Source organism: Amblyomma americanum, chromosome 1 (assembly GCF_052857255.1).
Source record: "Amblyomma americanum isolate KBUSLIRL-KWMA chromosome 1, ASM5285725v1, whole genome shotgun sequence".
Classification (NCBI taxonomy): Eukaryota; Metazoa; Arthropoda; class Arachnida; order Ixodida; family Ixodidae; genus Amblyomma; species Amblyomma americanum.
The window spans coordinates 423300355-423324262 of record NC_135497.1 but is presented as its reverse complement, the minus strand read 5'-3'; the positions used below and the strand labels follow the sequence as shown (position 1 = coordinate 423324262).

The 23908-nt window shown below is 51.6% G+C and overlaps 1 protein-coding gene across 2 annotated transcripts in view; it reads left to right on the top strand.

Moving 5' to 3' along the window:
• The first annotated feature begins 233 nt into the window (after positions 1-233).
• The window catches only part of MCU (mitochondrial calcium uniporter), a 398794-nt gene continuing 375119 nt past the window's right edge, over positions 234-23908 (top strand). For both annotated transcript variants that reach the window (XM_077650351.1, XM_077650350.1), the window contains exon 1: positions 234-374. In XM_077650351.1, coding sequence (XP_077506477.1) covers positions 282-374 — 93 coding nt within the window. In that variant the 5' untranslated portion in view covers positions 234-281. The remainder of the gene's footprint in view (positions 375-23908) is intronic.

Genomic DNA, 23908 nt, shown 5'->3' with positions numbered 1-23908 from the left:
CTTCTTAGCTGAAAGACTTGTTCTCGCCGCTTCGGATTTTCAAACTTCGCGGGTAGTCGAGTTCGCCTTTGGCTTTAAATAAACAGCGTTGTTGTGTGCGAAATTATTCTTTGTAAAGTATACTTTATTGTCGCAGTAGTAAATATGGGTACATTGTATTATTACTCATATCTTCACGAGAAAAAAAAAGATGAAAAAATTTGAGTTCCGGTTGTTTGCTTGGTGTCGAGAGTTTGCTGCTCACGTCGCGCCATCTAGGGAATGGGAGTGCCATTCATAACATGGCGTTTTGGAGGGTGACGGTTTCGAACTGTGGACTATTGCTATCGCATTTGCCCCGCCGTAACAGGACAAAGTCGAGGAAGTACCTCCAGGTAAGAAAGAGCAAGCAGTCTTCATCTTGCCTCTCGCGAAAACCGGGGCGGCCGCGAAAGCTGGGCGCTTCCGCGGCCGCTATCGGAGTCGCGCTTCTACGGAGAAGCCGCTGCAGACGACGTTCGCCGCCAGCGTCGAAGCAGCCGTTTGTGTGTGGCGCCTATGTATGTATACGTACTGTACTACGCTACCGCACACGCCGGCGGTAGTTGTCATTGCGTGTTGACGCGGTGCTGGGGGTGTGTGGTGCATGTCGCCGGATGTCACTGTACCGGTCGCCGCCCCGGCCCTTGACGCAGCGATCACGCGAAATTGCGCGCCCAGACTCGACACAAAGGGCGCGGTTCGCGGTGGTCAGCACGCCTTCGAGCGGGCCGCGAGATTCTGCCTAACCGAGACCAGGATAAATGCCGAGCGCGTCATCGGCTTCGCTCAAACACGGCGCTCCCTCACTGGGCGCGACGAGCTGGCTGGCCGGTTTGGAGCGTGTTTACATTTTCGGCGGAGACGACGTTTCGGGCGCGCTCTGTTTCGTAACGGGCGGAAGCGGCGGCTGGCCCGTGCGTCGCTTTGGCAAGCCGCACGCGTACGCGATGTTGCCCGGTTTCGTGCTGGAAATGGGAGGGTCGTCGCGCGCCGAGGCACTCCGCGTCATCCCCTGAATCGGCGCGCATGCTATGCAGACAGCGGTGTTATCTTTACGCGGCCTCTGAGCTTCCCTGATATGTGTACTACACCTCTGGCTCATCACATTTAACGGGAGGATATTGCGCTGTGTCCGGTCGCCGGGACCGGCGTCGTAAAGAACGCTTGCATTCCATCTTTCCGGTGACGCGTCGTTCGGTGCTGTCAGAGCTGCTGGCTGGCAGGTGCGCGGTGTGGCCATGTCAAGCAGAGAGGACACTGGCAAGATCAAATACAACTTTTGTTAAAAAATATCTGCGGAGTAGCTTATGCAGCTTTGATGCGTCAAGGGGAAACTGGCAGCAAATGGTTTTGCACATTGTATTTGCTGCGCTATGCGCGTTGCTTGTTGTCTGGCGCGTATTCATTGGGGGGCACGGCCTATACATAAAATTACCTTGGGCCCCTCCCGAAAAAAATTTCTGGTTATGTGCGCGCTTGTCGTCGTAGCATTGTCACTTAGTGCGGGTTACGTTGGCCTGCTAGTGATATTTTCTTGGACGGGTAGACCGCTCTGTAATCAAGTGCGTCACTTTACGTATTGATGAGGGCCACAGTGTAAGTACACCGTGATGAGGGCCAATCCATCGCTCTCAGCCATCAACTTCACGTCAAAGTCTGTGGTTGTGTGAGTTCGGGTCGTGTAATACCAAAGAATGGAACAAAAAGAAACGCTTAGTATGAAACAAAACGCGTTACATTTCAAGCCTATTTGTTCACACCGGAAGTTACACGAATCAACACATCACCTCGCAATAAGCTTTTTTTTCTATGGTGCAGTACTAATTAGGTCTTTAGGCTTTATTTTATCAGGCGGGGTATGTCGGGGCTTATTAGTGAACGCCGGCTAGAGGTTGTGTCTTGAAGAGAAGCTGTCACCTGTGTGCTGTCAGGTGTCATTGATTACGGGCAATGTGCCAGCACTGTGGCGCCGAATCCGTGATGTGCGCATGCCGTGTTAGTCCGCAGTGGAGCGTACACTGCCGAACAAGGGCTAAGAGCTCCACTGGTTCCGTGTTTCTCGGGGCTATCTGCTGGGTTGCCTAGCGGAAGCCTATAGTAGCATCCCCGAAGGAGGGAGGAAGACCCCCACACACCAGGTACTTTCAGCGCCGACGGTGCTGTGCGAGGAGACGCCTTGCTACAGAGGCAGCCCAGTGGCACTTTCGGATAGAGGAGCCCTTGGCCGCCGAGCAGGGATGGAAGGCGAAGAGCGCTACAGTCTGGCCTACGCGCTCTCCGACTCCCACGCTGTTCCCCGTGGCCAAGGGAAGCGGTGATGAATCAGCTCCGCGTGTAGAAACTTTCCTAGCGCGAGGGGGCTGGGGGGGGGGGGGGGGGGGGGAAGGGGGGGGGGGGCTTAACTGATAATCGCTGTAGTGACTGCATGCAGGCACGTGTGGTCATAGCTCGCACTCTCGGATTTAATGGTGACGGCGCTTGTTTGGCTCTGTCATCGGAAAGAGACGCAAGAGGCGGAGGCACCTGCACTAACAGCGCGTACACAACGTGATCAACGCCTTATCGGAAGCCTCGCGAAGCGGAACTCTTGGCCTGCTTCAAGATGCTCCATTTGTGGGCTGCATGGGCTTCGTATGTTGTCTATAGCGGGCTCTTTTTTTCTACAGCCTGCAGGACACACAGTGGGATGGACGGTTGACTTATTTGCGTTCTTTTTTTTTTGCGAGGCGAAACGCTTTCGTTAACGTTTGCCAGCGTTATTTTAGTGCATTTACGTCGAACGGTTGCAGTTACTGAAGCCTCATCGAATGGCAGACGCGCTGCACTCTGCTCACTGCACGGAAATGTCCTCCGACTGGGTAGCAGGATGGATGGATGTGGATGGAAAGCGCGTACTTTAATGGTGGAGTGGCGGCTCATAAATTTTTGCCCTTTTTTTTCTGCTTTAAACCTGTTTCCCGCCCCTCGGAACATTCGATGTGCGGTTTGGATTGGCACGGGAAACCACGTGTTCAATTAAAGGGAGTCCATTTCGTGCAGAGTATTACAATGACCTCTTCTCGCAACGCAGTCTTGAGGAAGCATCTTTTGGAGGACCGGCCTCGAAAGTGTCTCGGTTCGTTTGTTTACTTCAAGGAGCACATTTCTTTCTCTCTATAGAGGCAGTCGCGTTAGCCATGGCCACTGCGGCAGCGGGGGCGCTTACCTTGCGCGCGCGTTCTTGTTCATTTTCTGTGAAAGGCGTCAGCCTGTCCTAATAATTAAAGGGACTATGCAATAAATTAATTGAGATTACGTAAAGCAGACGAGAGATAGGCATTTCATCACTCGTAACCCCAACGCAAGAATGTTTAAGCTAGCATCAATAACAACGAAGATATAGACGATTAAAAATTACGCTCCTCCTCTCCCCCCTCAACTCGTACACGCGGGGCACCAGGCAAAAATAAAGAAAACAGGTCTGGGACTGGGCCTCGCCTTTGAATACGTCATCAGATGACGTTCGCTTTGCAACTTCCAATTTGTCGCTCCTAGCCCCCCAGCAGCAGCATCGGCGGCGTGGCGGCATCTCTCCGGTCTCTCTTCGCCTTCATGGATTGCGGCGCGCGTCGGGTTTCTTTGCTTGTCGTCTGTTGTAGTTAGCAGTAATAAACCCGGACCTCGAGGTGCGACTGCTCGCTCTTACGGCCGCGATGCGCATCGAGCCCTATGCGTGCCCACGAAGAGCCGTGCGAGTGGCTCCGGAACTCCCGACAGAAGGAGGCGGCAGAGGAAAATTTAAAACATATGCGCGAAGGCAATGCCCTGGCCCCCGCTTGCCCGAGAGGGTCGCGCGGCGGCACGAGCAGACGATTTTCACGGCTACCGGAAGTGTGCCCTTGACGTCGTGGCTGCCGTGGCTCCAGCGAATGACAGCGTGTGGTGGCCTAGCAATGTCATGGGTACAGTGACGTCTTTTTTTCACGATTTTAGTTTCAAAATCGGTCACTACGAGCACACCAAGCGGCCCGCGAATTTTAAAAAACACGTTTTTTTAATTTATAATAAATTGTCGGCTCAGTTCCGAAGACTTATGCTTGGTGTGATTGCTCATTAGCATCATTTCTAAACATAGAAAACATTTACAAGCGACTGAATTCTTTGCATAGTCCCTTTAAGGAGCCGCTACGCTCGAGGTATTTGTGCCAACCAGGATAATGGCTGCAGCGTGGCCTAACTGAAACGAAGGGAGATGGCTTGTACACAACAGCGCCAGGTTAGAACTGAGGGTTGCTACGCGCGATTGGAAATGTGACAGACAGCGAAAAAAAAATAGCAACAAGAAAGCGAATCAAAAAGGTCTGTAACGAAGACAACGAAGCTTCCATCTGCGCCACGAGAGATGATGGCCAAAAACACTTACAGGTCTGTCCCAGTAATCCGAAGGCGGTGGTAACTGGCTCTACATATGGTGTCAGGTCGCAGAGCTGGGTGTCGCGTGTTCGATACCAACCGCAGCACCCAGATTTCGGTGGAGGTGAAATGGAAAGAGCGTCCATTTACTCTGATTTCAGTACACAGGGAATAACCCCAGATGTCCGAAATAAATGCGTAGTTCTCGACTTCGGCAAGCCTCGTAGCCCACAGTGTTGCCTTGGGGCGTGAGAGAATTGATCAGTCAATGAGTAAAAAAAAAAAAAACCATTCTTGCGTAGGAGGCAGCCGATCGTGTAGACGGGCTCGCGCATATACCTGTTATTCATTCGTAGCAGCTTTAGTTGCCTTGCTTGCTTTAATTGTCCAGGATTCACGCCTCTTGGGGAGGCCGCATTTACACCGGGAACTTGAGGTGACTTGGTGTGCTGGTCGGCGGACAACAGAGGGGGCATTTGACCTCAAAAATCTGGGCCTCACCTTAACCTCAAAGAGAATTTGTCGACCTCACTGAACCTCAACCTCATCAGTTGAGGTTGAGGTCTCCTTAGACGCCCTCACCACACTTTTCGTGAGGCCACTGCTGACCTCACTCAACCTCACCTCAACCTCAAATTGTGAGGTTGAGCTCGACCTAAGAAAACAGAGGACCTCAGAAAACGGCTGCTTGATCTCAGAAAACAAACTAAAAACAAAACAAAAAGCGATTAAGAACTTCTTCAGTTAAAACAATTCTGAGAATCCTGTGAGACAGGAAAGCCAAAATGATGATGATATTATTTAATAAGGTGTGTACAGACACTATTGATGTGCACGCAATAGGAGAAGCTTATAATCTGAGATGAACCCCCAGAGAGTATATGGCCTGCGGGCACGGGTGTCCCATACACGGCTACCACCAGTACGTCGGTGAATACTTTACCAGTGTCAATATTCGACAGCCTGATTCGTGTATACTTGTTCGTATTGGAAGACTCTCGCTCATTCACGCATGAACCGGCGATTGACGAACACAGACCTTCTACACCATCTGCCAGAAATTGAGAGGAGGGGGGAGGTTTCCACGATGCTCTTTTCAGGCTTTAGAGTAGTTACCGAATATAGAGAAACTGGTCGCCGATGTACTTTCCAATGCGACGGTTATGCAGACGCATATCAGTATATTTCGATTTTCCAGCTCCATCCGGCATAGCGAGAATGCTCTTTTCAGTCCTCTGTATGTTGCCTTCGAAAACACTTAACGAGCTGCGACAGCAGTGCACCAACAGAGCCACGTTGTATTTATGCCTGTGTAAAAGCGAGCGGCTTCTTTTGTTGATACGAAAACATTAGATGGCTCACTTTCAGGGTCATATCCGCAAAAAAGTATTTGCAAGAAACGGCGCCATGCGACGCCACGAGCCGACGAGTCACGCGACGAAGACGATGGCGTCGCATAATTAATTAATGCTAATTAATGTAATTAGGTAGCGCTAATACTAATGAGTATAATTAGTGATGGCATCGTGCGAGTGTGATGTCATAGCAGGTCACATGACAGCAATGTAATGTGCCATCAAACCTAGTCACGTGACGACGCTGTAATATGACATCACACCTACTCACGTGACAACGATGTAATTTCTCGTCATACCAGGCCCCCATCCACCCCCTTCCACCCCCATTTCAAGATCCATATGGATCCCACATTGCTACACATGCGCGCATGACGCGTAACAAAGAGTGCCCACAACCCGGTCCACATTAGTTACATTCGGATTGTTCAGCAGGTAAACGCGCCACTTCTCATGCATGACATACTGCAATGATCACGCAACGACACACGCCTTTGACTCTCAAGATGATGGCGATGATGATGATGCTAGCAGTGCATCCTTATGAGCCCGGGGAAGTCTGATATACCGCTACCAAATTAAATGTTTCCAGAATATTGATTAAATATTGTACATTACCAGCAACCGAAGACAATGCTGCGAGAAAACAGGAATAATTACAGCCAATAATTAAGGATGATGATGTTGATGTTCTTGGGAGCTCAAGACCCTCCCCCGTTGCCACCACTTCTCTCCAGGTGGCGATGGTAATGGTTTCGAAATACTGGGAAATCTCCGATGACTCTGTGATCCCGCGGCATTTTGAAAGAAAGGGCGAGATTACGTCTTCCAACACTGCGCCAACTATTGAAATCACATGGGGCAAAACAACTGGCCTAGAGCGGGAAACGTGAACCGCTCTCGCTGTCAAGAGCACCATGGCTCTCCGCTCAAATTTCCCCGCAGCGAAATCTTTTACCGACAAGTTCAAGGAAAATATAGTTCAAGGAAAATATAACGTGTAGTGCCTGGTCGTCTGCAAGGCAGGCCGCCAACCTAACTGATCCCATACGAGAAAAGAAAAAAAATTGGCGGTGGTTTAGCTCTGGTTAACCTGGAGTGACGCGATAGCTACAGCTGGCTGAGCGGAACTTGTTCACATGACCAACCACGTGACGAACCAGATGATCAGCCACGACGCCACGCCGCCGGCAGCTGCTTCGCACCACGTGATTAACCACGTGGCAGCGTGGCGGCGCAGCCACGCTAAAGGCTCGAAGTGTTACCGTAATGTAGCAATCGCTGGAAAAAAAGAGAATGATTAGAAACATACAAACGAAAATCGCACACTAAAAGCAGAAGCGACAACAGTGTGCCCAATTAAACGTCATATTAGAAGGTTTGAAACAGTGACTCAGCAGCACAGCGCGAGCATGTAATCAGCTCTATTCACACATCTTCATTAAAAAAAAGGAAAAGGAATCAGCTACCACACCACCATAAATTCATTGTAGTTTTGCATTTTTGCGCCGCTGTAACACCGCTATGCTGGCGCGTTCGCCTCGTTTTCGGTGTTTCGGAATAGGTGAATTTCCGAGGAGAGGTTATTTGGAAGGATAAAAAAGTGAAAATATATTTGCATCTGCTTGCATTACGGAACGGAAATGTACAAAATTAGTGTGAGATTCGAAAGTGGAAGTCACCGATCAAAAGCTTCAACGGTGTTATACAGCTTTTTCTGGCTTCGTGCTTTTTTAATCAAACCAGCAGGTGTCCTTGTTAGGAACCACCTGAATCACAATCTTTCGCCTGTGCCGACTGCTCCATTTTATGTTAAGTCAGCTTGTAATGTGCTTCAGGATACCCTTTATTCGACTGCAAGGCAAGAGCCATGACGTCAGCGCCTGCGACGAGCATCAACACGAAGCAGTCTTGCTTGGGGCCATCCGCACTGCGACGAATTTATTGGGTGCCTGTTGGACTGAACTTATTTAATTTCGGCATCAAACAAGGCTACAGTTGGTCAACGTGAATTGCGTGCTTTGCGCGCTCCCATGAGTTTGAGCCGACCGGCAGGCAGCTACGGGTGCTACGCCAGCGGGGCAAGGGGGAGGGAGAGTGGCGTGCTGTGCTCCTTCCGGGAAGACCACAGGGGTGCGTCTTCCTGTAGTCTCGGACTGCTCGGACATTACGGCGCAGCACCGGAAGCTAAGAGGGAACAGAGCACCAAGCGTCAATGCATGAACACTGCGCTGATGCGCTGCAACTCCGCTTCGGAAGCGGCACTCGTCGGAGTAATACGTGGCAAGTGCAAAAAGTCTCGACCTCATTGAATGACGACCTCACTCAGCCTCAAACTCACGACGTGAGGTTGTGGTCTGATTTGCGGACCTCACTCACAAAATTTCGAGCCGTCGCCGACCTCACCTCAACCTCACCTCACGACGTGAGGTTGAGGTCATTTTGAGGTTGAGGTCGACCTCATGTGGTCGAAACCTCATGAGGTTGCCCACCTCTGGCGGACAACGTTGAAAGAGGACATCTACTGGGGTTTACAGCCGTTTCCAAGTTACTGCGTTTAGTTGAGGCCAAGGGGCCGCTTTCTTGCTTCGTCTATTTGTTTCCAGGAGGTCGGGTCTCCAGGTAGTCGTTTCGTGGCCATTTAGGCGAATGCGTGTTTTTAGACACAAAAGTTAACGTTCACGCCGTGCTGTGGAATACTCGCCGGCAGCCGTCCACGTGCCAAATGAGCATGCCCTCTGCCACGGTGTTGGTATTCGATCCGTCGACGACATGGCACGGACTGTGCCGCAAGACGTTCACGACTACGCGCAACAGTTTGTCGAAATGGATAGCGAACGTGGCTGAATCACCAGCTGCGCCCGGTAAATGCTATGCGTATCTACCGGAAGGAAACAGCACTGGTGTATACGCGGGCCGAATGTGCAGGCGCTGGAACACTTCCAGCCTCCTCACCCGCGCGATGGCACACACACCAGAGACATCCGTCCACCAGAGTATCGGTGCAGGCACAGTCGCTCTCCCTGAGTCCCCATGGTTTAGAGATCACGGGTAAAAGCGATTGGAAGATTGGTGGCTCAAAAGCAGGGCGGTGAAGTTAAGGATTAAAAACTGGTCAAAAGTCAGTACAGGTTGAAACATGGCGAATTTGTAGATAATGCCATCAAGATTGTCACATTGGCGTAGCCAAGTATAAAGACGAAGGTATACCAAGCATGGTGGCACTTCAGAGGAGACGCTCTTACTAACAATTATCCAAGCAGCCCCCCCCCCCCCCCCCCTGCCTGCACGCGTTCCTTTCGGAGGGTCCCTGCAGATACAGCTGTCGCGGTCGAATGACGCTCGGTGTGTGTGCCGTTTTTCTGCGCGTTTTCACGATGAGGCTGTGTTGGGGATGGGCGACATCAGCGCTTTTTTGTGCCGCCCTTTGACGGTCAGCCCTGTTCATCGAGTGGGGAGAATGTCCTGGACATGCCTCTTGCCTAGTTCCCGATATGTCAGTCATGGAGCAGCACTGCAATGGGAGGCTTCTCTTAGAACGCGCTTCAGATTAATGGGCACATTTCTTCGGCTAGCTCGGCCTACGTACCTACGTACGTACATACCTTGCTGCGTGTGTTGTTTGCGGTGTTATGGTAACGACATTGTGCACAAAACAAGGTTTGCTGGCATCGTAGAATTTACATGGGCATGATGCACAGCATATATACTCAACGGACTCTGAACTGTCAAAGGCGCCTCAAGTGCCCAGGTATACAAGTTTACTCAAATATAAAACCTTGCGTGATGAAAAGTTTTCGGCTTGAGATCCACAGTGCGTTAACTTGTTTTCCATCAAGTTTTTTTTTTATTCCGTTCATTGTATTCTCTACGTATTACCGCACTATTGAAGGAAACGGAAACAGTTCAGGAACAACTGTAGAGTGGAGTACTAATATGATGAAAAATGGGATAAATAGTTCATTCATTTACGCTTTTGTACTTGCACTAAGGCGAACAGCAGGACATGAAAAAAGCCTGCTCTATAGAATACGACGGTCCCTGACCACCAAATATAGGGGCAGCACAAGCGAAAAGACATGCTGAAGTAGTTACCACTTTATGCTATCAAAGAAATAAACTGAACAGCCTATTAGCATGTGAGCATACGCGGACATAAAATTTATACTCGCGGTTACGAACGCACAAGCGCGCACGCACATGAACACGCGCGCGCGCTCAAAAAACATCTAAGATTGTGCATCAGGTTATAAACAACTGTTTAAATTCAGAGAGGGGCAATTTAGAAAGTTCGATGCCTAACTTGCTGTAATTATTTACAAGTCTCGGTTTTGGAGCGTCTGTCTGCCATGGTTCGTATACGGGTTTTTAAAGTCTTCGGAAGCGCTTGTGGGATACGTCAGATCACTTCGCGACAGGCGTGCTGTGCCCGAAAAGAGAGAGGCTGTGTGTTTCATCCTAAATTGTACTAGCGAAACGATCAGCACCGGTACAAATCATGTGATGTATGTACGTTAAACTGTTTAGAGAAAGGGGCAGCAGACTGTGTGTGCCTTATATTTTCAATTACTCGAATTCTTTTCTCTATTTTTCACCAGCATGTTTAAATGTGTCGCAGTATAAGAGCAGTGATGTAAGGAGGACGCGAATACAGCATTATAAGCCATTAGTTTCACTGTTTAAGGAGGGAAATAGCGGTGTTGATTCAACATTCGAGCAGTAAGTTATTCACGTGATCATCCCACTGTGGATTCTAGGAAAGGACGCTATACGTAGACATCGGCGCCTACCCTACGCGAGACCGCTTCTTGGTGGCGCTATTGGACCACACCCTTGAGCTGATCCTACAGGCCTCGGCATACGCGGCAGACCCTTCAACCGCAGAAACTATGGTGATCAACCATGATCCTCAGCATGCATAGTGACTGACTCCCAACAGGTTTGCCGAGACCCCACCACCGGCAGGCTCTCCAACAGAAGACCACAGAATAACGTGGACCACGAAGGCCTGACGGGGAATGAGGCAGCATAAACTCGCCAACCGAACGCATCCGTATGCCTCGCACGGGGACCGCCTCGAACAGATCAGATTCGAAAGAAGTCTTCCCACCACCACAACTATACTCTTCAAAAGCTTGACTGGAGGCCTATCCTATCATTTTTCCTTATCTCGAAGCAGGTTTAGCCCGACCCAATAGCCCGCGCTTGGCCCACGCTTTTGCACATCCCCTCTGCCTGTGCGAACAAGCCTAAAGACTTGGCAGTGACCAGCCAGTGACGCTGCAGCGGACGCGCAGCGCAAGCTAGTCCGGCTAGTACGCGAGTCGGCGCGAGCCAGTGGCGACCTGCTGGACTAGGGATGCCACCTTGACCTGCCCGACAACCCTTCCTCTTTCCTTTCCCTTCTTGTGGGAAACAACAGTTCTGTCACCATCATCGCCACCCACCGTACTTTTCAAAACGCCGCTCGCGGGCCGCGTCAGCGTTGGCGACATGCAGGTTGCGCCGAGAATTCGTCGGGCTCTGCTGCGGCGTGTCTGGCGTGTGTCATGCATAAGCAACGTTTACCGCGTGCGCGAACGGGGCGGGAGGGGCTCCGCGGGCGTGCCGCATCGCACGGCGGCGGCAGCAGCAACAACTCGGGCTTTCGGGGAATGGGTGCATGCATGCTGCTGTGGCGTTTGATACGCGCATCCGATGTTTAATGGGCCCCGGAAATCGATCTGTGCGCGTACCCTCGCGGCCTGGTCTGGGACGTGTGCTCTGCCGCGTGTCTGACAGCGCAGTGGATCGGCGTCACTGCGAGCGGAGCCCAGCACCGCGTCCCGACAGAAGTGCAGCGCAAATACTCGCCGCCGGCGCTTGGGGTGGGCGCGGTGTCTGCCGCGCACTTGGGCCCTTCGGGCGCCACGTGCCCCAGCCGTCATTTCGAGCATCCAGTTCGTCGTGTTCGCGTTATTTGAGCAGCTGGGCTGAATATTTGGCGTCTGTTCCGGGGGAGGGGGGCGATAAGCATCGCCATACATTTGCACAAGGTAGGCATGACCGCGCATCTTCTAGACAAGTATGCTGCAGTGAGGGTTCGACAGCTCAATAAACTTAGATGGCACAGTTCAAAATCGTGTAACAATATTTTTCCCTTACGCATCAAGCCATGCATATATGCCTGTAAAGAACAGTTTCCGTGCCATTCACATGCCGCACGTAGCGAGCCTTTAGCCTTTAATGCCACCACTAACGGGTAAAACCAGTTTCCTTTTACGTGCTTTCTGTCACGTTTTTTGTTAAATATTTTCTTAAAAATTAATCTGTATGAATGACACCATGTTGAACTAAATTCATAGCAAATATGTTACAAGGTTCTTCCTTCGAGGTGCTCGCTTATTTGGCATTGGACCTTTAGCCGACAGCCAGACTATGGACGATCGATGACAGACAGGCGAACGAAGAAACAGGACTTTTATAATTTCACTTGAAAAACTCTACACAAACACGGAGGAAGGAGACGAAAGGCAACAACTGTACACAGAAACAACAGGCGCTGCACACTCAGCCACCACAGCTGACACAAATTAAAGCTCGTTCTCGGCGCTTTTATCTCGGCGACTAGTGTATTAATTACTTCGGACCGTCTCAGAGGGTTCGCTCCATTCCTCGGTTACTAACGCCACCCTGTGGGTTCGCGCACTCCTTCCGGTGGCGTTGTCCTTCTTGCTTTTGCCGGTCTGCCCGGAGAGCGGACACTCTCTAGCGATGTGACCCACTCCGTGGCATTCGAAGCAGCCGCTCCGTTTTTCCTCGCATCGCGCTCCTTCGCGCGCTTGAGTGCTGTGTACCGGTTGTCGCACAACTGCACCTCTACCTTTCGCGTCTTAAAATGTGTCGAGCTCGCTGAACTAGCTGCTTAGCTGTGATCCACTTCTTACCCTCACGCAGCCGGATGTACTCTAGTCCTTCGGCGCTGAGGCCAGCTTTCATGCGGTCTGCCACTACCACAGACACAATTTCTTCTTTTCTTTCCGCCTTTCTGGACTGGAGGTAATAGTCAAAGTGTGTGCGCGTACGGGAGGTGAACTGCATTCACGTCTCGTCTTTCCTCTTGAGCACCTTCTCAAAGCACTCCAGGTACTGTGCCGGGGTCATCTTCAGCTCATTCATTGCTGCGGCCTTCACCGTGTGAGAGCTATTGCGTTCCTCGGCTCCCAGTCCCTGCAGGAGGTACCTCACCCGTTCGGTCAGCGCTGGCATGATGAGGTGCACGCGACTGTCCTGTGGCACGTTTGTACGAAACGAACATGCTTTCTACCTTGGCCAACCATAACGCTACGTCCGCATCATCGGGCAGGTTGAGACCCTTTAGGATTTTAGCACACTGAGTATAATTGTAATGATGAACTTACTCCCGGACTTTTTCTGCCGAATGAAATATTTTATCCGCCTACAATATGTTTATTAAATGCATGAATTGAGTATTGCTGACAGTCAATTGCCGCAAATGTGCTGCGGTGGCACGGGGTTATGGTACTTGGTCTGCTGACTAGAAAGGCGCGGGTTCGGTTCCGGCCACGGCGGCTCTATTTCGATGGAGGCGACAGGCTAGAGGCCTGTGTACTGTTCGACGCCAGTGCACGTTAAAGGGGCTCTGAAAAGGGCTCTAATGAAGTTGCGGCATGCCTGGGATGTTATAGTACGCCGCTTCAGGAATAGTGTCCGGCAAGAATTTTTTAATGCGCTTTGTAGAAACAGAATTATGTGTAGTCAAAATTTGAATTTCAGCGTCTTCGCGCCTTTCCCTCTACTCTCGTCACTTATTGCACATTGGAAAATCGGCGCTCCTCCGCCGGCCCCACCTCCGAGAGAGAGCTTCCTGACCCGCCGGAGCTACGCCGCTTATTGGCCGCGGCCTTGGTAGCTGCCCGACGTCTAAAAGAATCTAACCAATAGCCATCTTTCGACATGTATACATGGATGCGAGCGACGGAGGAGGGTGCGAGCATGAAAAAGTCGTCGGGAAGGGCTCGACAACTTTCGCGCGTGATTGTGGGTTCTCTGCTGCTTGTATAAGTGTATTATTTGGCTCAGGTGTTCATGACAGCACAATACAGTGATTGAGCAAGTTGATGTTCTATGCTCGGAAGTTGTTTCAGAGCCCCTTTAAAGAGCCACAGCTGGTCGAAATCATTCGGAGAACTCAACGCACCCCTCATAGCCTTAGTCTCTTTCGGGCATTAAGCCTGATAAAACAGTGAAACCAAAGAGGTATCGCAAATGTTTTGGCAATATCCCTGGGCAACGCATTCAGAATATCGATAGTGTTACTATCGATATTCTTACTATCAACAGTCTTGCTATCGATAGTCTTACTATCGACAGTCTTACTATCGATAGTCTTACTGTGGATACTCTCACTATCACTAATCTCACTATCGATAGTACTAATGATAGTCTATCGATAGTAGCACTATCGATAGTCTATCGATAGAAGCACTATCGATAGTTTTTTACACTATCGATATAGCTTCAAAAAAAAACTATCGATACTATCGATAGTAAATTTTCCGATAGTTTTGCATCACTAGCTCCTGGTCGACCAGTCGCCGATGCTATAGAGAGGTTTACGGAGGATGAAGAGAGACGGGCGGAAAGCATTATGCCCTCAACTGGAGTGAGAGCTCTGCTTGATTGTTCGCGGTAAGTATTTTCAGTCACACAATGTAATTTCGCGCGTGTCTGCAGAGCATGCGGGCTCGGAGGAGGACCTCAGATATGGACTGCTCCTGACAGTTCCACACGCATGCGCATTCACACTCGCACAGACAGACAGACGCACAGACTTCCCTCGGCGTCGTGTCAGCGCTGACAGCGAGCGTCAAAACGCTCGCACTTACACCACGTCATCCATCAATTTCAACACATGACCCTCGTATCTTCTCGAGAAATGCCCTCCTCTCACTTTACACATCTACCTAACAAGGAAGTCGCTCGAAGATGGCATTTTATCACTGCCACCGAGCTTTCTTTTTTTGAAATGTAACGGAGGATTGAGAGAAAAACCAGGCCGTATATCTGTCTGTTTATACGTCTGTCACTGTGCGTCGATCTCTCTGCGGCGGCTAACAGCCTCTGCAAAGATGATGCTGACACTTGTTTTCCGTCTCTGTCTGTCTCTCTCTCTGTGCGTGCGTGCCCTGCAGCAAATATTGTAACTGTTATCGAGTTCGCCTGTTAACTGTGCGCAATGCGCTACGGGCACAGTTAACTTCTTAGTCTCCTCCTTATGGGATGGCCGGATTGGGCTTGTCGGTTGTTCCTTGCGAGCGGTGAATAATGATGGCACGCTGGCCGGTGATCGATGTACGGCGGTTAGCGGTACGAAGAGCACTTTGGGTCTTCGTCCGCTCGTCTGGCGACACGTTGCCGGTTGGGGCAGCAATTCCAACTTCTTAAGACAAAACTTATTTTTTAAAGACGGCACTGACATAGAAAGGCAGGTGAGCAAAAGGCAGTTTTAAAAAGGCCGTTTAAAAAAGGCTGCTAAAAACGGCCGGGCTTGAGACTCGGCGCGCTCGTCCAAAGTCGTCGTTTCCCACGGGTTTTAATTCCTTCGATAGGTGGGCGGAGCTTTACCAAACCAGCTCTCGCCCAATTTGAACCAATAGCCATGCAATGTACAAGTGGGTGGAGCCCAGGGCTCACCGGTCCGAGCCCAGTGGACCCCGCTCCTCCCGGAACGTGCAGGGCGCGTGACTCCGCGTACGCAGCTCGCTGCATGCGCATTCCATCGACTGCCACGCACCGGATTGACAGCCAAGGAATGTATTCCGCGGGACATGGTTGATTCGGCGCCAGAACAGAAAAGGATTAGTTCCGTAGCTGGCAACGAGGCACCCTAAGAGGGGGCGTCACGCCTCGACGTGCATTCCGCTATTTCCCCCGGGCATGACCGCTCCTGGGAACAGGTGCGGGGGGGGGGGGGGGGGAAGGGGGGGAAGGGGGGGGGAACGACGACCCACCGGCGCCGGGGGCTTCTAACTTAACACCTCCCCACCAAGAATTTTGGGGGGACGCTTGCTGTACACACAACATACCGAAGCCCACAATAGCACAAATCTTCGGGCCTTCAACAAAATATGGAACGCGCAAAAGCACAAGGGTCCCGGCCCCCACTGGGAGCTGTACCAGCACAAAAAAAACACACAAAAAACAAAACAAAACAGAGGGGCACTTCACATCCTACTTACAATAGCGAAAAGAGTACTAAAAAAAATTGCCTTCATGCATGCAGATATCTCAGTTACAGGAAGACAAGCATAAATGAAAACCTCTCGTAAAAGCATTACAAAAATCGCACAAGCAACGGCATGTAAATAAATACTGAATGAATAAACATTCAATCAATGCATAGCTTTCATGAAGTTGCATATACACCGCAACCCGATCCAAATGAGGGCAATACAGACATTGTGACGCGGCGCTATTCGCCAGACTTGGATTATATGTCCTCAGAAAGGAAAACAGTTCGCAAAGGACAGAATAAGCCCACTGGCATGAGCCTGTCCAACCATCTTCAGTGTCTTTTAGCAGTAAACTGCTCATGTTCCCCCACTCTCACCCCCCTGCCTCGTTGTGTGCTCGAGCCACAAGTACATCTTTACACCTATCGCCACCCGGCACAGTGAGTTAAGGCTGGGATCTTTAGGCGTTTGTCTTTATCCACCAGGATCGAACACGTGGCCCGATGGCATAAAACTGGAGATTACTTGTTGCAGCGTGCACCATTCTGGCATTTGTCCTGCTATCCGGTTGCATTGCTCATCTTCTACCTCGGTGGAGCCGCCGACAGTCTGCGCATATGGGGCGCAAGCTTCCGCGAACGGCTCTAAATGCTCATATCGAGAGAGCCTTTTAGAATGTGGCATGGTCGGCTCATTGCATTCATCATCACCGGCCTCTAGGTTTGCGACCCGCCAGTTGCCCAGACCCGTAATGAGATCGCAGCATGGGTCGCGGTTCGCCGCTGTAAGCGGCATTGTAACTTTGCTTCTCTCAGGGCGTGGAGCAATTTTACCGTCGTCGCTGCTGGGACTCCACTCATCTTCCGCCCAACTTATCGCCGCGTTAGACGAGTTTTCCGGCTCCAAACAGTCGCGACTACCCAGCTGTGGGGCTGGCTTCTCCAACGCAGCTGTGAATGATGCGCATGCTGTTTGCACGCACACGCCGCTTTCGCCAAACGCTGCCTGGCCTACTGGCGCGTCTACTGGCAACAACGTGTCACACTGGGCAACCCGTCCGGCAAGGCAGTCCGCGCCGTTTCGCTCATCAGCGCCATTAGCCTCACTAACCACATGCTCGGCTGCTTCGCAATATTCGGCCTGCATGGTCTGATCGCTGGTCGAATGTTTGCCGGGCACGTGCGCAGAGCCCACCTCCGCTCTGGGGATCAAGGGGTGTTGGTGTGTGTCAACACCCGTGGTTGACTGCACAACGTGCGGCTCCTCGACTCTACTGATCGCTGCACCGTCTGGAGGAACCTGATTCTCCTCCTGACTGTCCTCAATAGGCACCGAATGAATGCCGCTATCCTCTTTAATCGCCGCATCGATCAGCGTTTGATCAGCGTCGTTTGCGATGATAGTGCATGACTGTGTCTCTGCCGTCTTCAGCGGTACACGCGCCGCTCTCCGTGAGCGTTCCTCCTCCTCAATTCTCTTCCTCTCCTGCCGTAGCTTCTCTTCGGCTACCGCTAACTGGCGCTTGAGCTCTTGGATAATAGCGTCGCCTCGCTCCTTTTCCATGGCCCGCTCGGCCTCTGACATTTCTGCGCGCTCAGAGCCATACTCGTAGTCGTATCCACCTACCCAGCCTATTGTGACCATTGTGCCTTGTTTAAGTCTAACCCCGCGGCTTAAGCACTGCCGAGGCAAGTAAAGTGAGAATGGGGAAACACACTCCGTTGTCGGGCTGCCGGTCATGGCTCTTGCTTCTAGGCAGCAGCAGGTCACGTCCCGAATCGTAGTGGTGTGGCCGGAATCTGCAGCTTGAAGCAGGCACTTCACGTCCTCCCGGCCGATGAAGTCGCCAGCCGCGGGTGCCGCAGAAGTCGCCATCAGCAGGTGCCGCTGAAGTCGCAGCGCTTCGCTCCGTCGGTCCGCTTCTCTCGCTCCTCGGCCTCACTTGGACTTTGGTCCCCGGGGCTTCTCACCAAGATATTGTGCCCCGTCACCCTTCCGGAAGGTACTGCCTCCAACCGCTCTGCAGGAAGCCGCTCAGACGATCCTGGTCACGGCACCAGTTAACTTGTTGCCCTCCTCCTGATGTGAACGGCGGTTAGCGGTACGAAGAGCACTTCGGGTCTTCGTCCGCTCGTCCGGCGACACGTTGCCGGTTGGGGCAGCAATTCCAACTTAAGACAAAACTTATTTATTAAAGACGGCACTGCCATAAAAAGGCAGTTTAAAAAAAGGCTGTTTAAAAAAGGCTGCTAAAAACGGCCGAGCTTGAGACTCGGCGCGCTCGCCCAAAGTCGTCGTTTCCCGCGGGTTTTAATCCCTTCGATAGGTGGGCGGAGCTTTACCAAACCAGCTCTCGCCCAATTTGAACCAATAGCCATGCAATGTACAAGTGGGCGGAGCCCAGGGCTCACCGGTCCGAGCCCAGTGGACCCCGCTTCTCCCGGAACGTGCAGGGCGCGTGACTCCGCGTACGCAGCTCGCTGCATGCGCATTCCATCGACTGCCACGCACCGGATTGACAGCCAAGGAATGTCTTCCGCGGGACATGGTTGACTCGGCGCCAGAACAAAAAAGGATTAGTTCCGTAGCTGGCAACGAGGCACCCTAAGAGGGGGCGTCACGCCTCGACGTGCATTCCGCTATTTCCCCCGGGCATGACCGCTCCTGGGAACAGGTGCGGGGGGGGGGGGGGGGGGGAGAACTACGACCCATAGCCAGCCACGAGCAAGTGGATCAAGCGGGACGGCCGGATTGTTGTGAGAGGAGGGGACGCACTTAGCAAAAGCTGCGAGAATGAAAAGAAAAAGGAACTGCGAAGGAAGTGGCGGCGGAGAAGGAAGGAAAGGGTACGGAAGAACAAGAATGAACGGAGGGGGTGCTGAAACGGAGAAAAAATACCAGAAGCTGACGAAAGGCCTGAAAATTCGCGTACGTCGGCCAGCTAGGCTCATAGAAAGCGACATCTCCCTGCCTGTGAGAATAATTGAGATAACTGACGTAGTAGATTGGCAGAATTTTTTTCATAGGCTTCAATTATCTCTCCGGTGGGTCGGATTCCTCTTCTCCTGATGACAGAATAGTTTTTAAACTACGTACGGCATGTAGCGGTGGTCTTCGCAGCGAATCTCAATAAGACGCCCTTTGATAATTCTCGCCACACTGCACTGGTATGCGCGCAGGAAGTCGCTGATCCAGTATACTAGGTTGACCCTTTAATTACAAATGTTCCGACTGGAACATACGAATTAAATTTTTTTATTTGCCTTCGACATACACTTTTCTTTAAAAATTTTGTTTTCGCATCTGTATGATGATTGAGGAAATCATTGTAACTATAAAATTTCGTATCGTTTTATTTAAAGACTGTATTATTATTATTGGAAAATGGACACATATTTTTTAGCTTGTGTCGGAGCCGAGTGTTTGTAGGGCAGTTCCCGGAAAAAAAAGTTACAATCCTCAAAAGGGAACAGTAACTGAGTAACACTTGCTGATATCGTGACCAAACCACAGGTTAATTGAGCATTATGTAAAAACAACCTGCGTCGGCGCGCGCCACCACACGCGTTCTGTGGTTCCTAGAGCACGCCCTTTCGTTCTGTCGGGTAGGCTAAATGGCAACACAAAATACAAGGGCCACATTGCCGAATAGCTCGATTTTTTTTTCAGATGGTGAGAAAAATTGCGAATGCAGGGGTTTGTGAGTGCCTTCTTTTTCTCTTTTGGCAACGTCATGCATCGAATCCTGACATGATCGCCGCCTCACTGCCGGTCGGGACGAGAGATATTCACGTCGCTTCGGATCGTAGAACTTGTTTGGTGGGACGACCCCCCATAATGCGCAGGTCCACACGGGACGGAGAGGCAAAGAGACACCGTATGGCTCAGTTTAAACAGATATATTCAATAATTATACATGATTATGATTATACATCAGAGGCTGGGGTGTCCGAGCTTACATGCCGACGACTTCCATGGGGACGATGGAGGGGCTCTGGAGTTGAGCTCGAACGGTTGCTGGCAGAAGCTGCACGCCGTCGGGCTTCGGCGCTGAAGGCCCCCTTGGCGAACGATGTCGTCCTGAGCGTCCTTTCTTCCGTACTCCTTGTCGATTTTTATATCCTTCTTATTCCCCACATTCCCTAGGTTGAGGACGCCCACGCCGAAGTGGGAGGGGCCTAGGGCTTTCACTTGGGCGCACAAACACACCACCGCACTTATGGTCTCGCCCCCGTCACGTGTTGAGTCCGAGGGAAAGAAGGTTGTCGTCGAGGTAGCGTCGGCTGTGGTAGACGGTCTCTGGCCCGCTGACGGTTCCCGCGGGTCACCGACCTCCGTTCTCCATCAAATGACACTCGCCACTCAAGGCCGGAACGCGAGGTCACTAAAAGGCCGGGAAAGTGGTCCCTTGTCCTAGGATGTGCTCGGGAGTGTTGGTGATGATGCCCGCCGTCTTGTCACGGGGCCAGGCCCGCCGAAACGAGGCCCTTTGTCCCCGGCACGGTCACGGCAATTGGGGGAAGATAACGCCCGTCTCCCCGCGGCGGCGGCGTTCGACACGTGCCGACACTATGGAAAGGGGGTCCGGTTGTGCTTAAACCCCTTCGTTTTGGTCGTTCACTCTCAACGAGTATGGCTCGGTAATTGGACGCAGCTGTCACCTGGGTCTTCTCCGTGCGGTCCATGGCGGCAGGCCCGAAAGCAATCCCACTCAAGTTGCTTGCAGCCATATACAGTAGAAACATGTGTGCTGGCTGCTTCCAAAACGAGACCGGCTGTCGCCGATCTCCTCTCTTCCAGCTGAATTGCTTTCCCTTGAGTGCTTTTGCCGCCACTGGGGGCTCCGTCTACGCCGCGCCGTCGAACGCGGACCCTCGTAGCACACACAAGGAACGTCACATTGGGGACGTGAAAAACATTGTCCCTGGTGAGTTCAAGTATGTGCTATTGTAGACTGCTGCGCCGCAATTGAAATGGGACCACAGAATATCCCCAAAGCAACGAGCGAAGGAAGAATACGACGCGCTCCCGGGCAGTTTTGCTGCATCCGAGCGGCGCGGGCCGGCGCGCGTCTCCCACCCGGTCTGCCCTTTCCGCCGCGAGGGGCGCGCGCATCGCGCCGGAGTTACTCCTGCACGGTGCCTTCTCTGCGGTTACTGTGCAGGTTCGTGTGCAACGCTGATAAAGGGAGCACTGCGTATTTTCTCCGCGATCCGTGTTGCGGGTGGTCAGTGTGCCCATCAACTTACAGGGGCCAAGCCAAGCTTGCCACACACTACTGCTTGCGGGACCCGCGAATAGGGACGGATACGTAGGCGCAGCAGGCCAGCGAAATTGCTCATGTTGGGCCGCAGTGTGAGATCCGCGGTGCAGTCTAGGACACGGTTACGACGACAGGGTCAAGGCTCCGCATTTACCAGGACCACGTGGGAAGCGCCTCGGGGCTGAGTTTCTGCGTCCAGAGTCGGAATCGAAAGTGCGAATGGCAGTCAATTGTCGATAGATATCTAAAGAACCGCTGGCTCCTTTAAAAAGGTGCTAGTGGCCTTTAGTCGCCCATGGCTTGAGACTTGACACCAGTAAATGGAAAGTTAATTTTACATTTTTATATTGTAACCAACTCGGGAATGGTTTCTCGGCCCTCTAACTTCTACCTGCCTCAACATGTGCGCCTCCTTCTCCTTTTTTGCTTTTATCCTTAAGCCTATTTTCGTTTGAAAAGATCACCGTCCGTGCTCTTCACCTTCGTTCAGCTTGCTTGCCGCTGTCCCTGAGCTTTTCAACGCGACAGCGTTAAGGAGCTCGTGTCCCAGAAAAGCCGGTGTCGTCGGCGGGGTGGGGACGTGCGGGCACGCAGGAATCACACGCGGTGAGCGGCGAACAACGCAGCGCACATCCAAAGCGCCTCCACCACGAAGCTTGCGGCTTGCCGCCCGTTCGTTCGGCGCGGAAGCTATGCTGGCGTTCGTGGTATCGGGTTTGTCGAGGACGATGTGCCGGCCAACTACGACTGCAACTTGAGTCCCGCGCGCATCGGCAAGGCGCCTGGCAGCGCTTCTACGTGGTTTGCCGCTCCTCGTGTCCGTTTCACCGCAGGTAGCAGAGCGATTTGCCTAACGGGCTAGGCGTCGCGCTGAACGGGCGATGTCGTTCCTGTTCCGTGTACTCCCTGGTACTGTGCACGCTGTCCTGTTCCACTCTTAAAGGCGAAGTTTAAGCGTCCTCCTTTTTTTTTTTCCTTGAGCCTTCGCGTGTCCGGGCTTCGTGTCACAAAAAAAGTCAGCTTTATTTTCACTGTCGTCGCCTCTTTCGCACCGGCACTTTCATCGAGTGTTTACGCCGCGGACCTTCACTTTGCGTGCATGCAAGCGGCGCCTCGGCTGCGCTGATCGGCGTGCTGCCCGATGTAGTTAACGGCCCACGCAGCGTTGTAATCATAAAGGCTGCGCCACCTCTGGTTACAGAGCGCCTGGTTAGTGCCGACGACGACGACGATAGGGACGCCACTGCGCTGTGTACACCGCTGAACGAGGAAACGACCATCGTGTCCCGCAGGGCAGAAGCGCATACTCCGGTGCTCCTGGCATGTCGCCAACTCTTGAGTCTCTTCAGCGTGGATGGGCTTGTGGCTCGCTGGCCCGAAAGGGCGCTCTCCTGATAGCGAATGTTCGTGTCAGGTTAGTTAGCACAGCGTCGCGCTCTGCCCCTCTTCGCTATCTCGTTGAGATTTTTTTTTTCATTTTCTTTTACGTGTCAGATATTGGTAATGGTCTGTCTTCTAGCTGCACCAAATGATCCCCAACGAAACTAAATCTGCTTTCATATACCCATGAAGTCGTCGCTTCTTTTTCTGACGCGTGAGGGGCCGCGTCATGTTTGACGCCCAGCAGTGAAGTGCTGGGGCGAAATCAGCCACAGAATTTAGATAAAATAAGAGCAGTACATGCTTCATGCGCTATCACCTGAGTTGGTCATGTGACAGCACTAGGCAATCATTTTCTACTCTTCACGTGGGACTTTGGATGACGTCACTTCCCCGTGCAGGCAAACGTAAGACTGCAAAGTATATAGTGTGTGTTCTGGCTCATGTACTCATAGTTGGCGCTTCAGTTCGTGTTGATAGCGTCTGCACAAGCAAGTGCGCTTTTGGGGAACTGCAGGCTGAGATGTAGCTTGTTACTGCATCAAGAAACAGCTGAACCCAGCACTAACAAATCCGTGGAAACGCAAAACTTCATTGTAAACGGCGTAACCGAGTGTCTCGTAACTCCGGGGTTGCGCGCTTTCGAGAAAAGATGTTGCGTGCGCACTTGAGAATGCGCCGTTGTGTGGCCGCGCGGTTTACGTCGACCGGGCTGGTGCGGCCCTGCTCCAGCAGTCGGGTAAAGGTTTTGGTGTTTTCGTTGACACGAAAATGGGCGTTTTGGCTGGGGAATAAATCATCATTATCGCCATTTATTATACCCTGAAGGTCCCAAGGGCATTACGTAGGTGGTATGGATACGTTATAAAACACGTGAGACAGCGTCCAACGTCACGGAGTTTTTGCACGCAGATATAAGAAATATGGTGAGAAAAACGACATCTACAAAGATTATTGAACGGCGCTGACCGCAGATAATATGGCAGTGATAACAGAACACAAAATAAATCAAATTTAAATCGCAAAATTGATGATTCCAAGTTCTGTGACCGCAGAGAGAAAATTTTCATTATTACTTATGGTAGCAACTGAGTCGTGCAGTTTTTTCCACGATCGAATAGGTGCAACTAATGGTGAGAGAAAACGAAGATGTATACGTGCTGGTGGAAGAAAAAATTGGCAAGAGTAATTGGTTCTAGCAGAAGTATGGGTAGGCGGCAAACTGTGAGGGCGCTTTTTAGGAGGCATGTTATTAAAAAAAT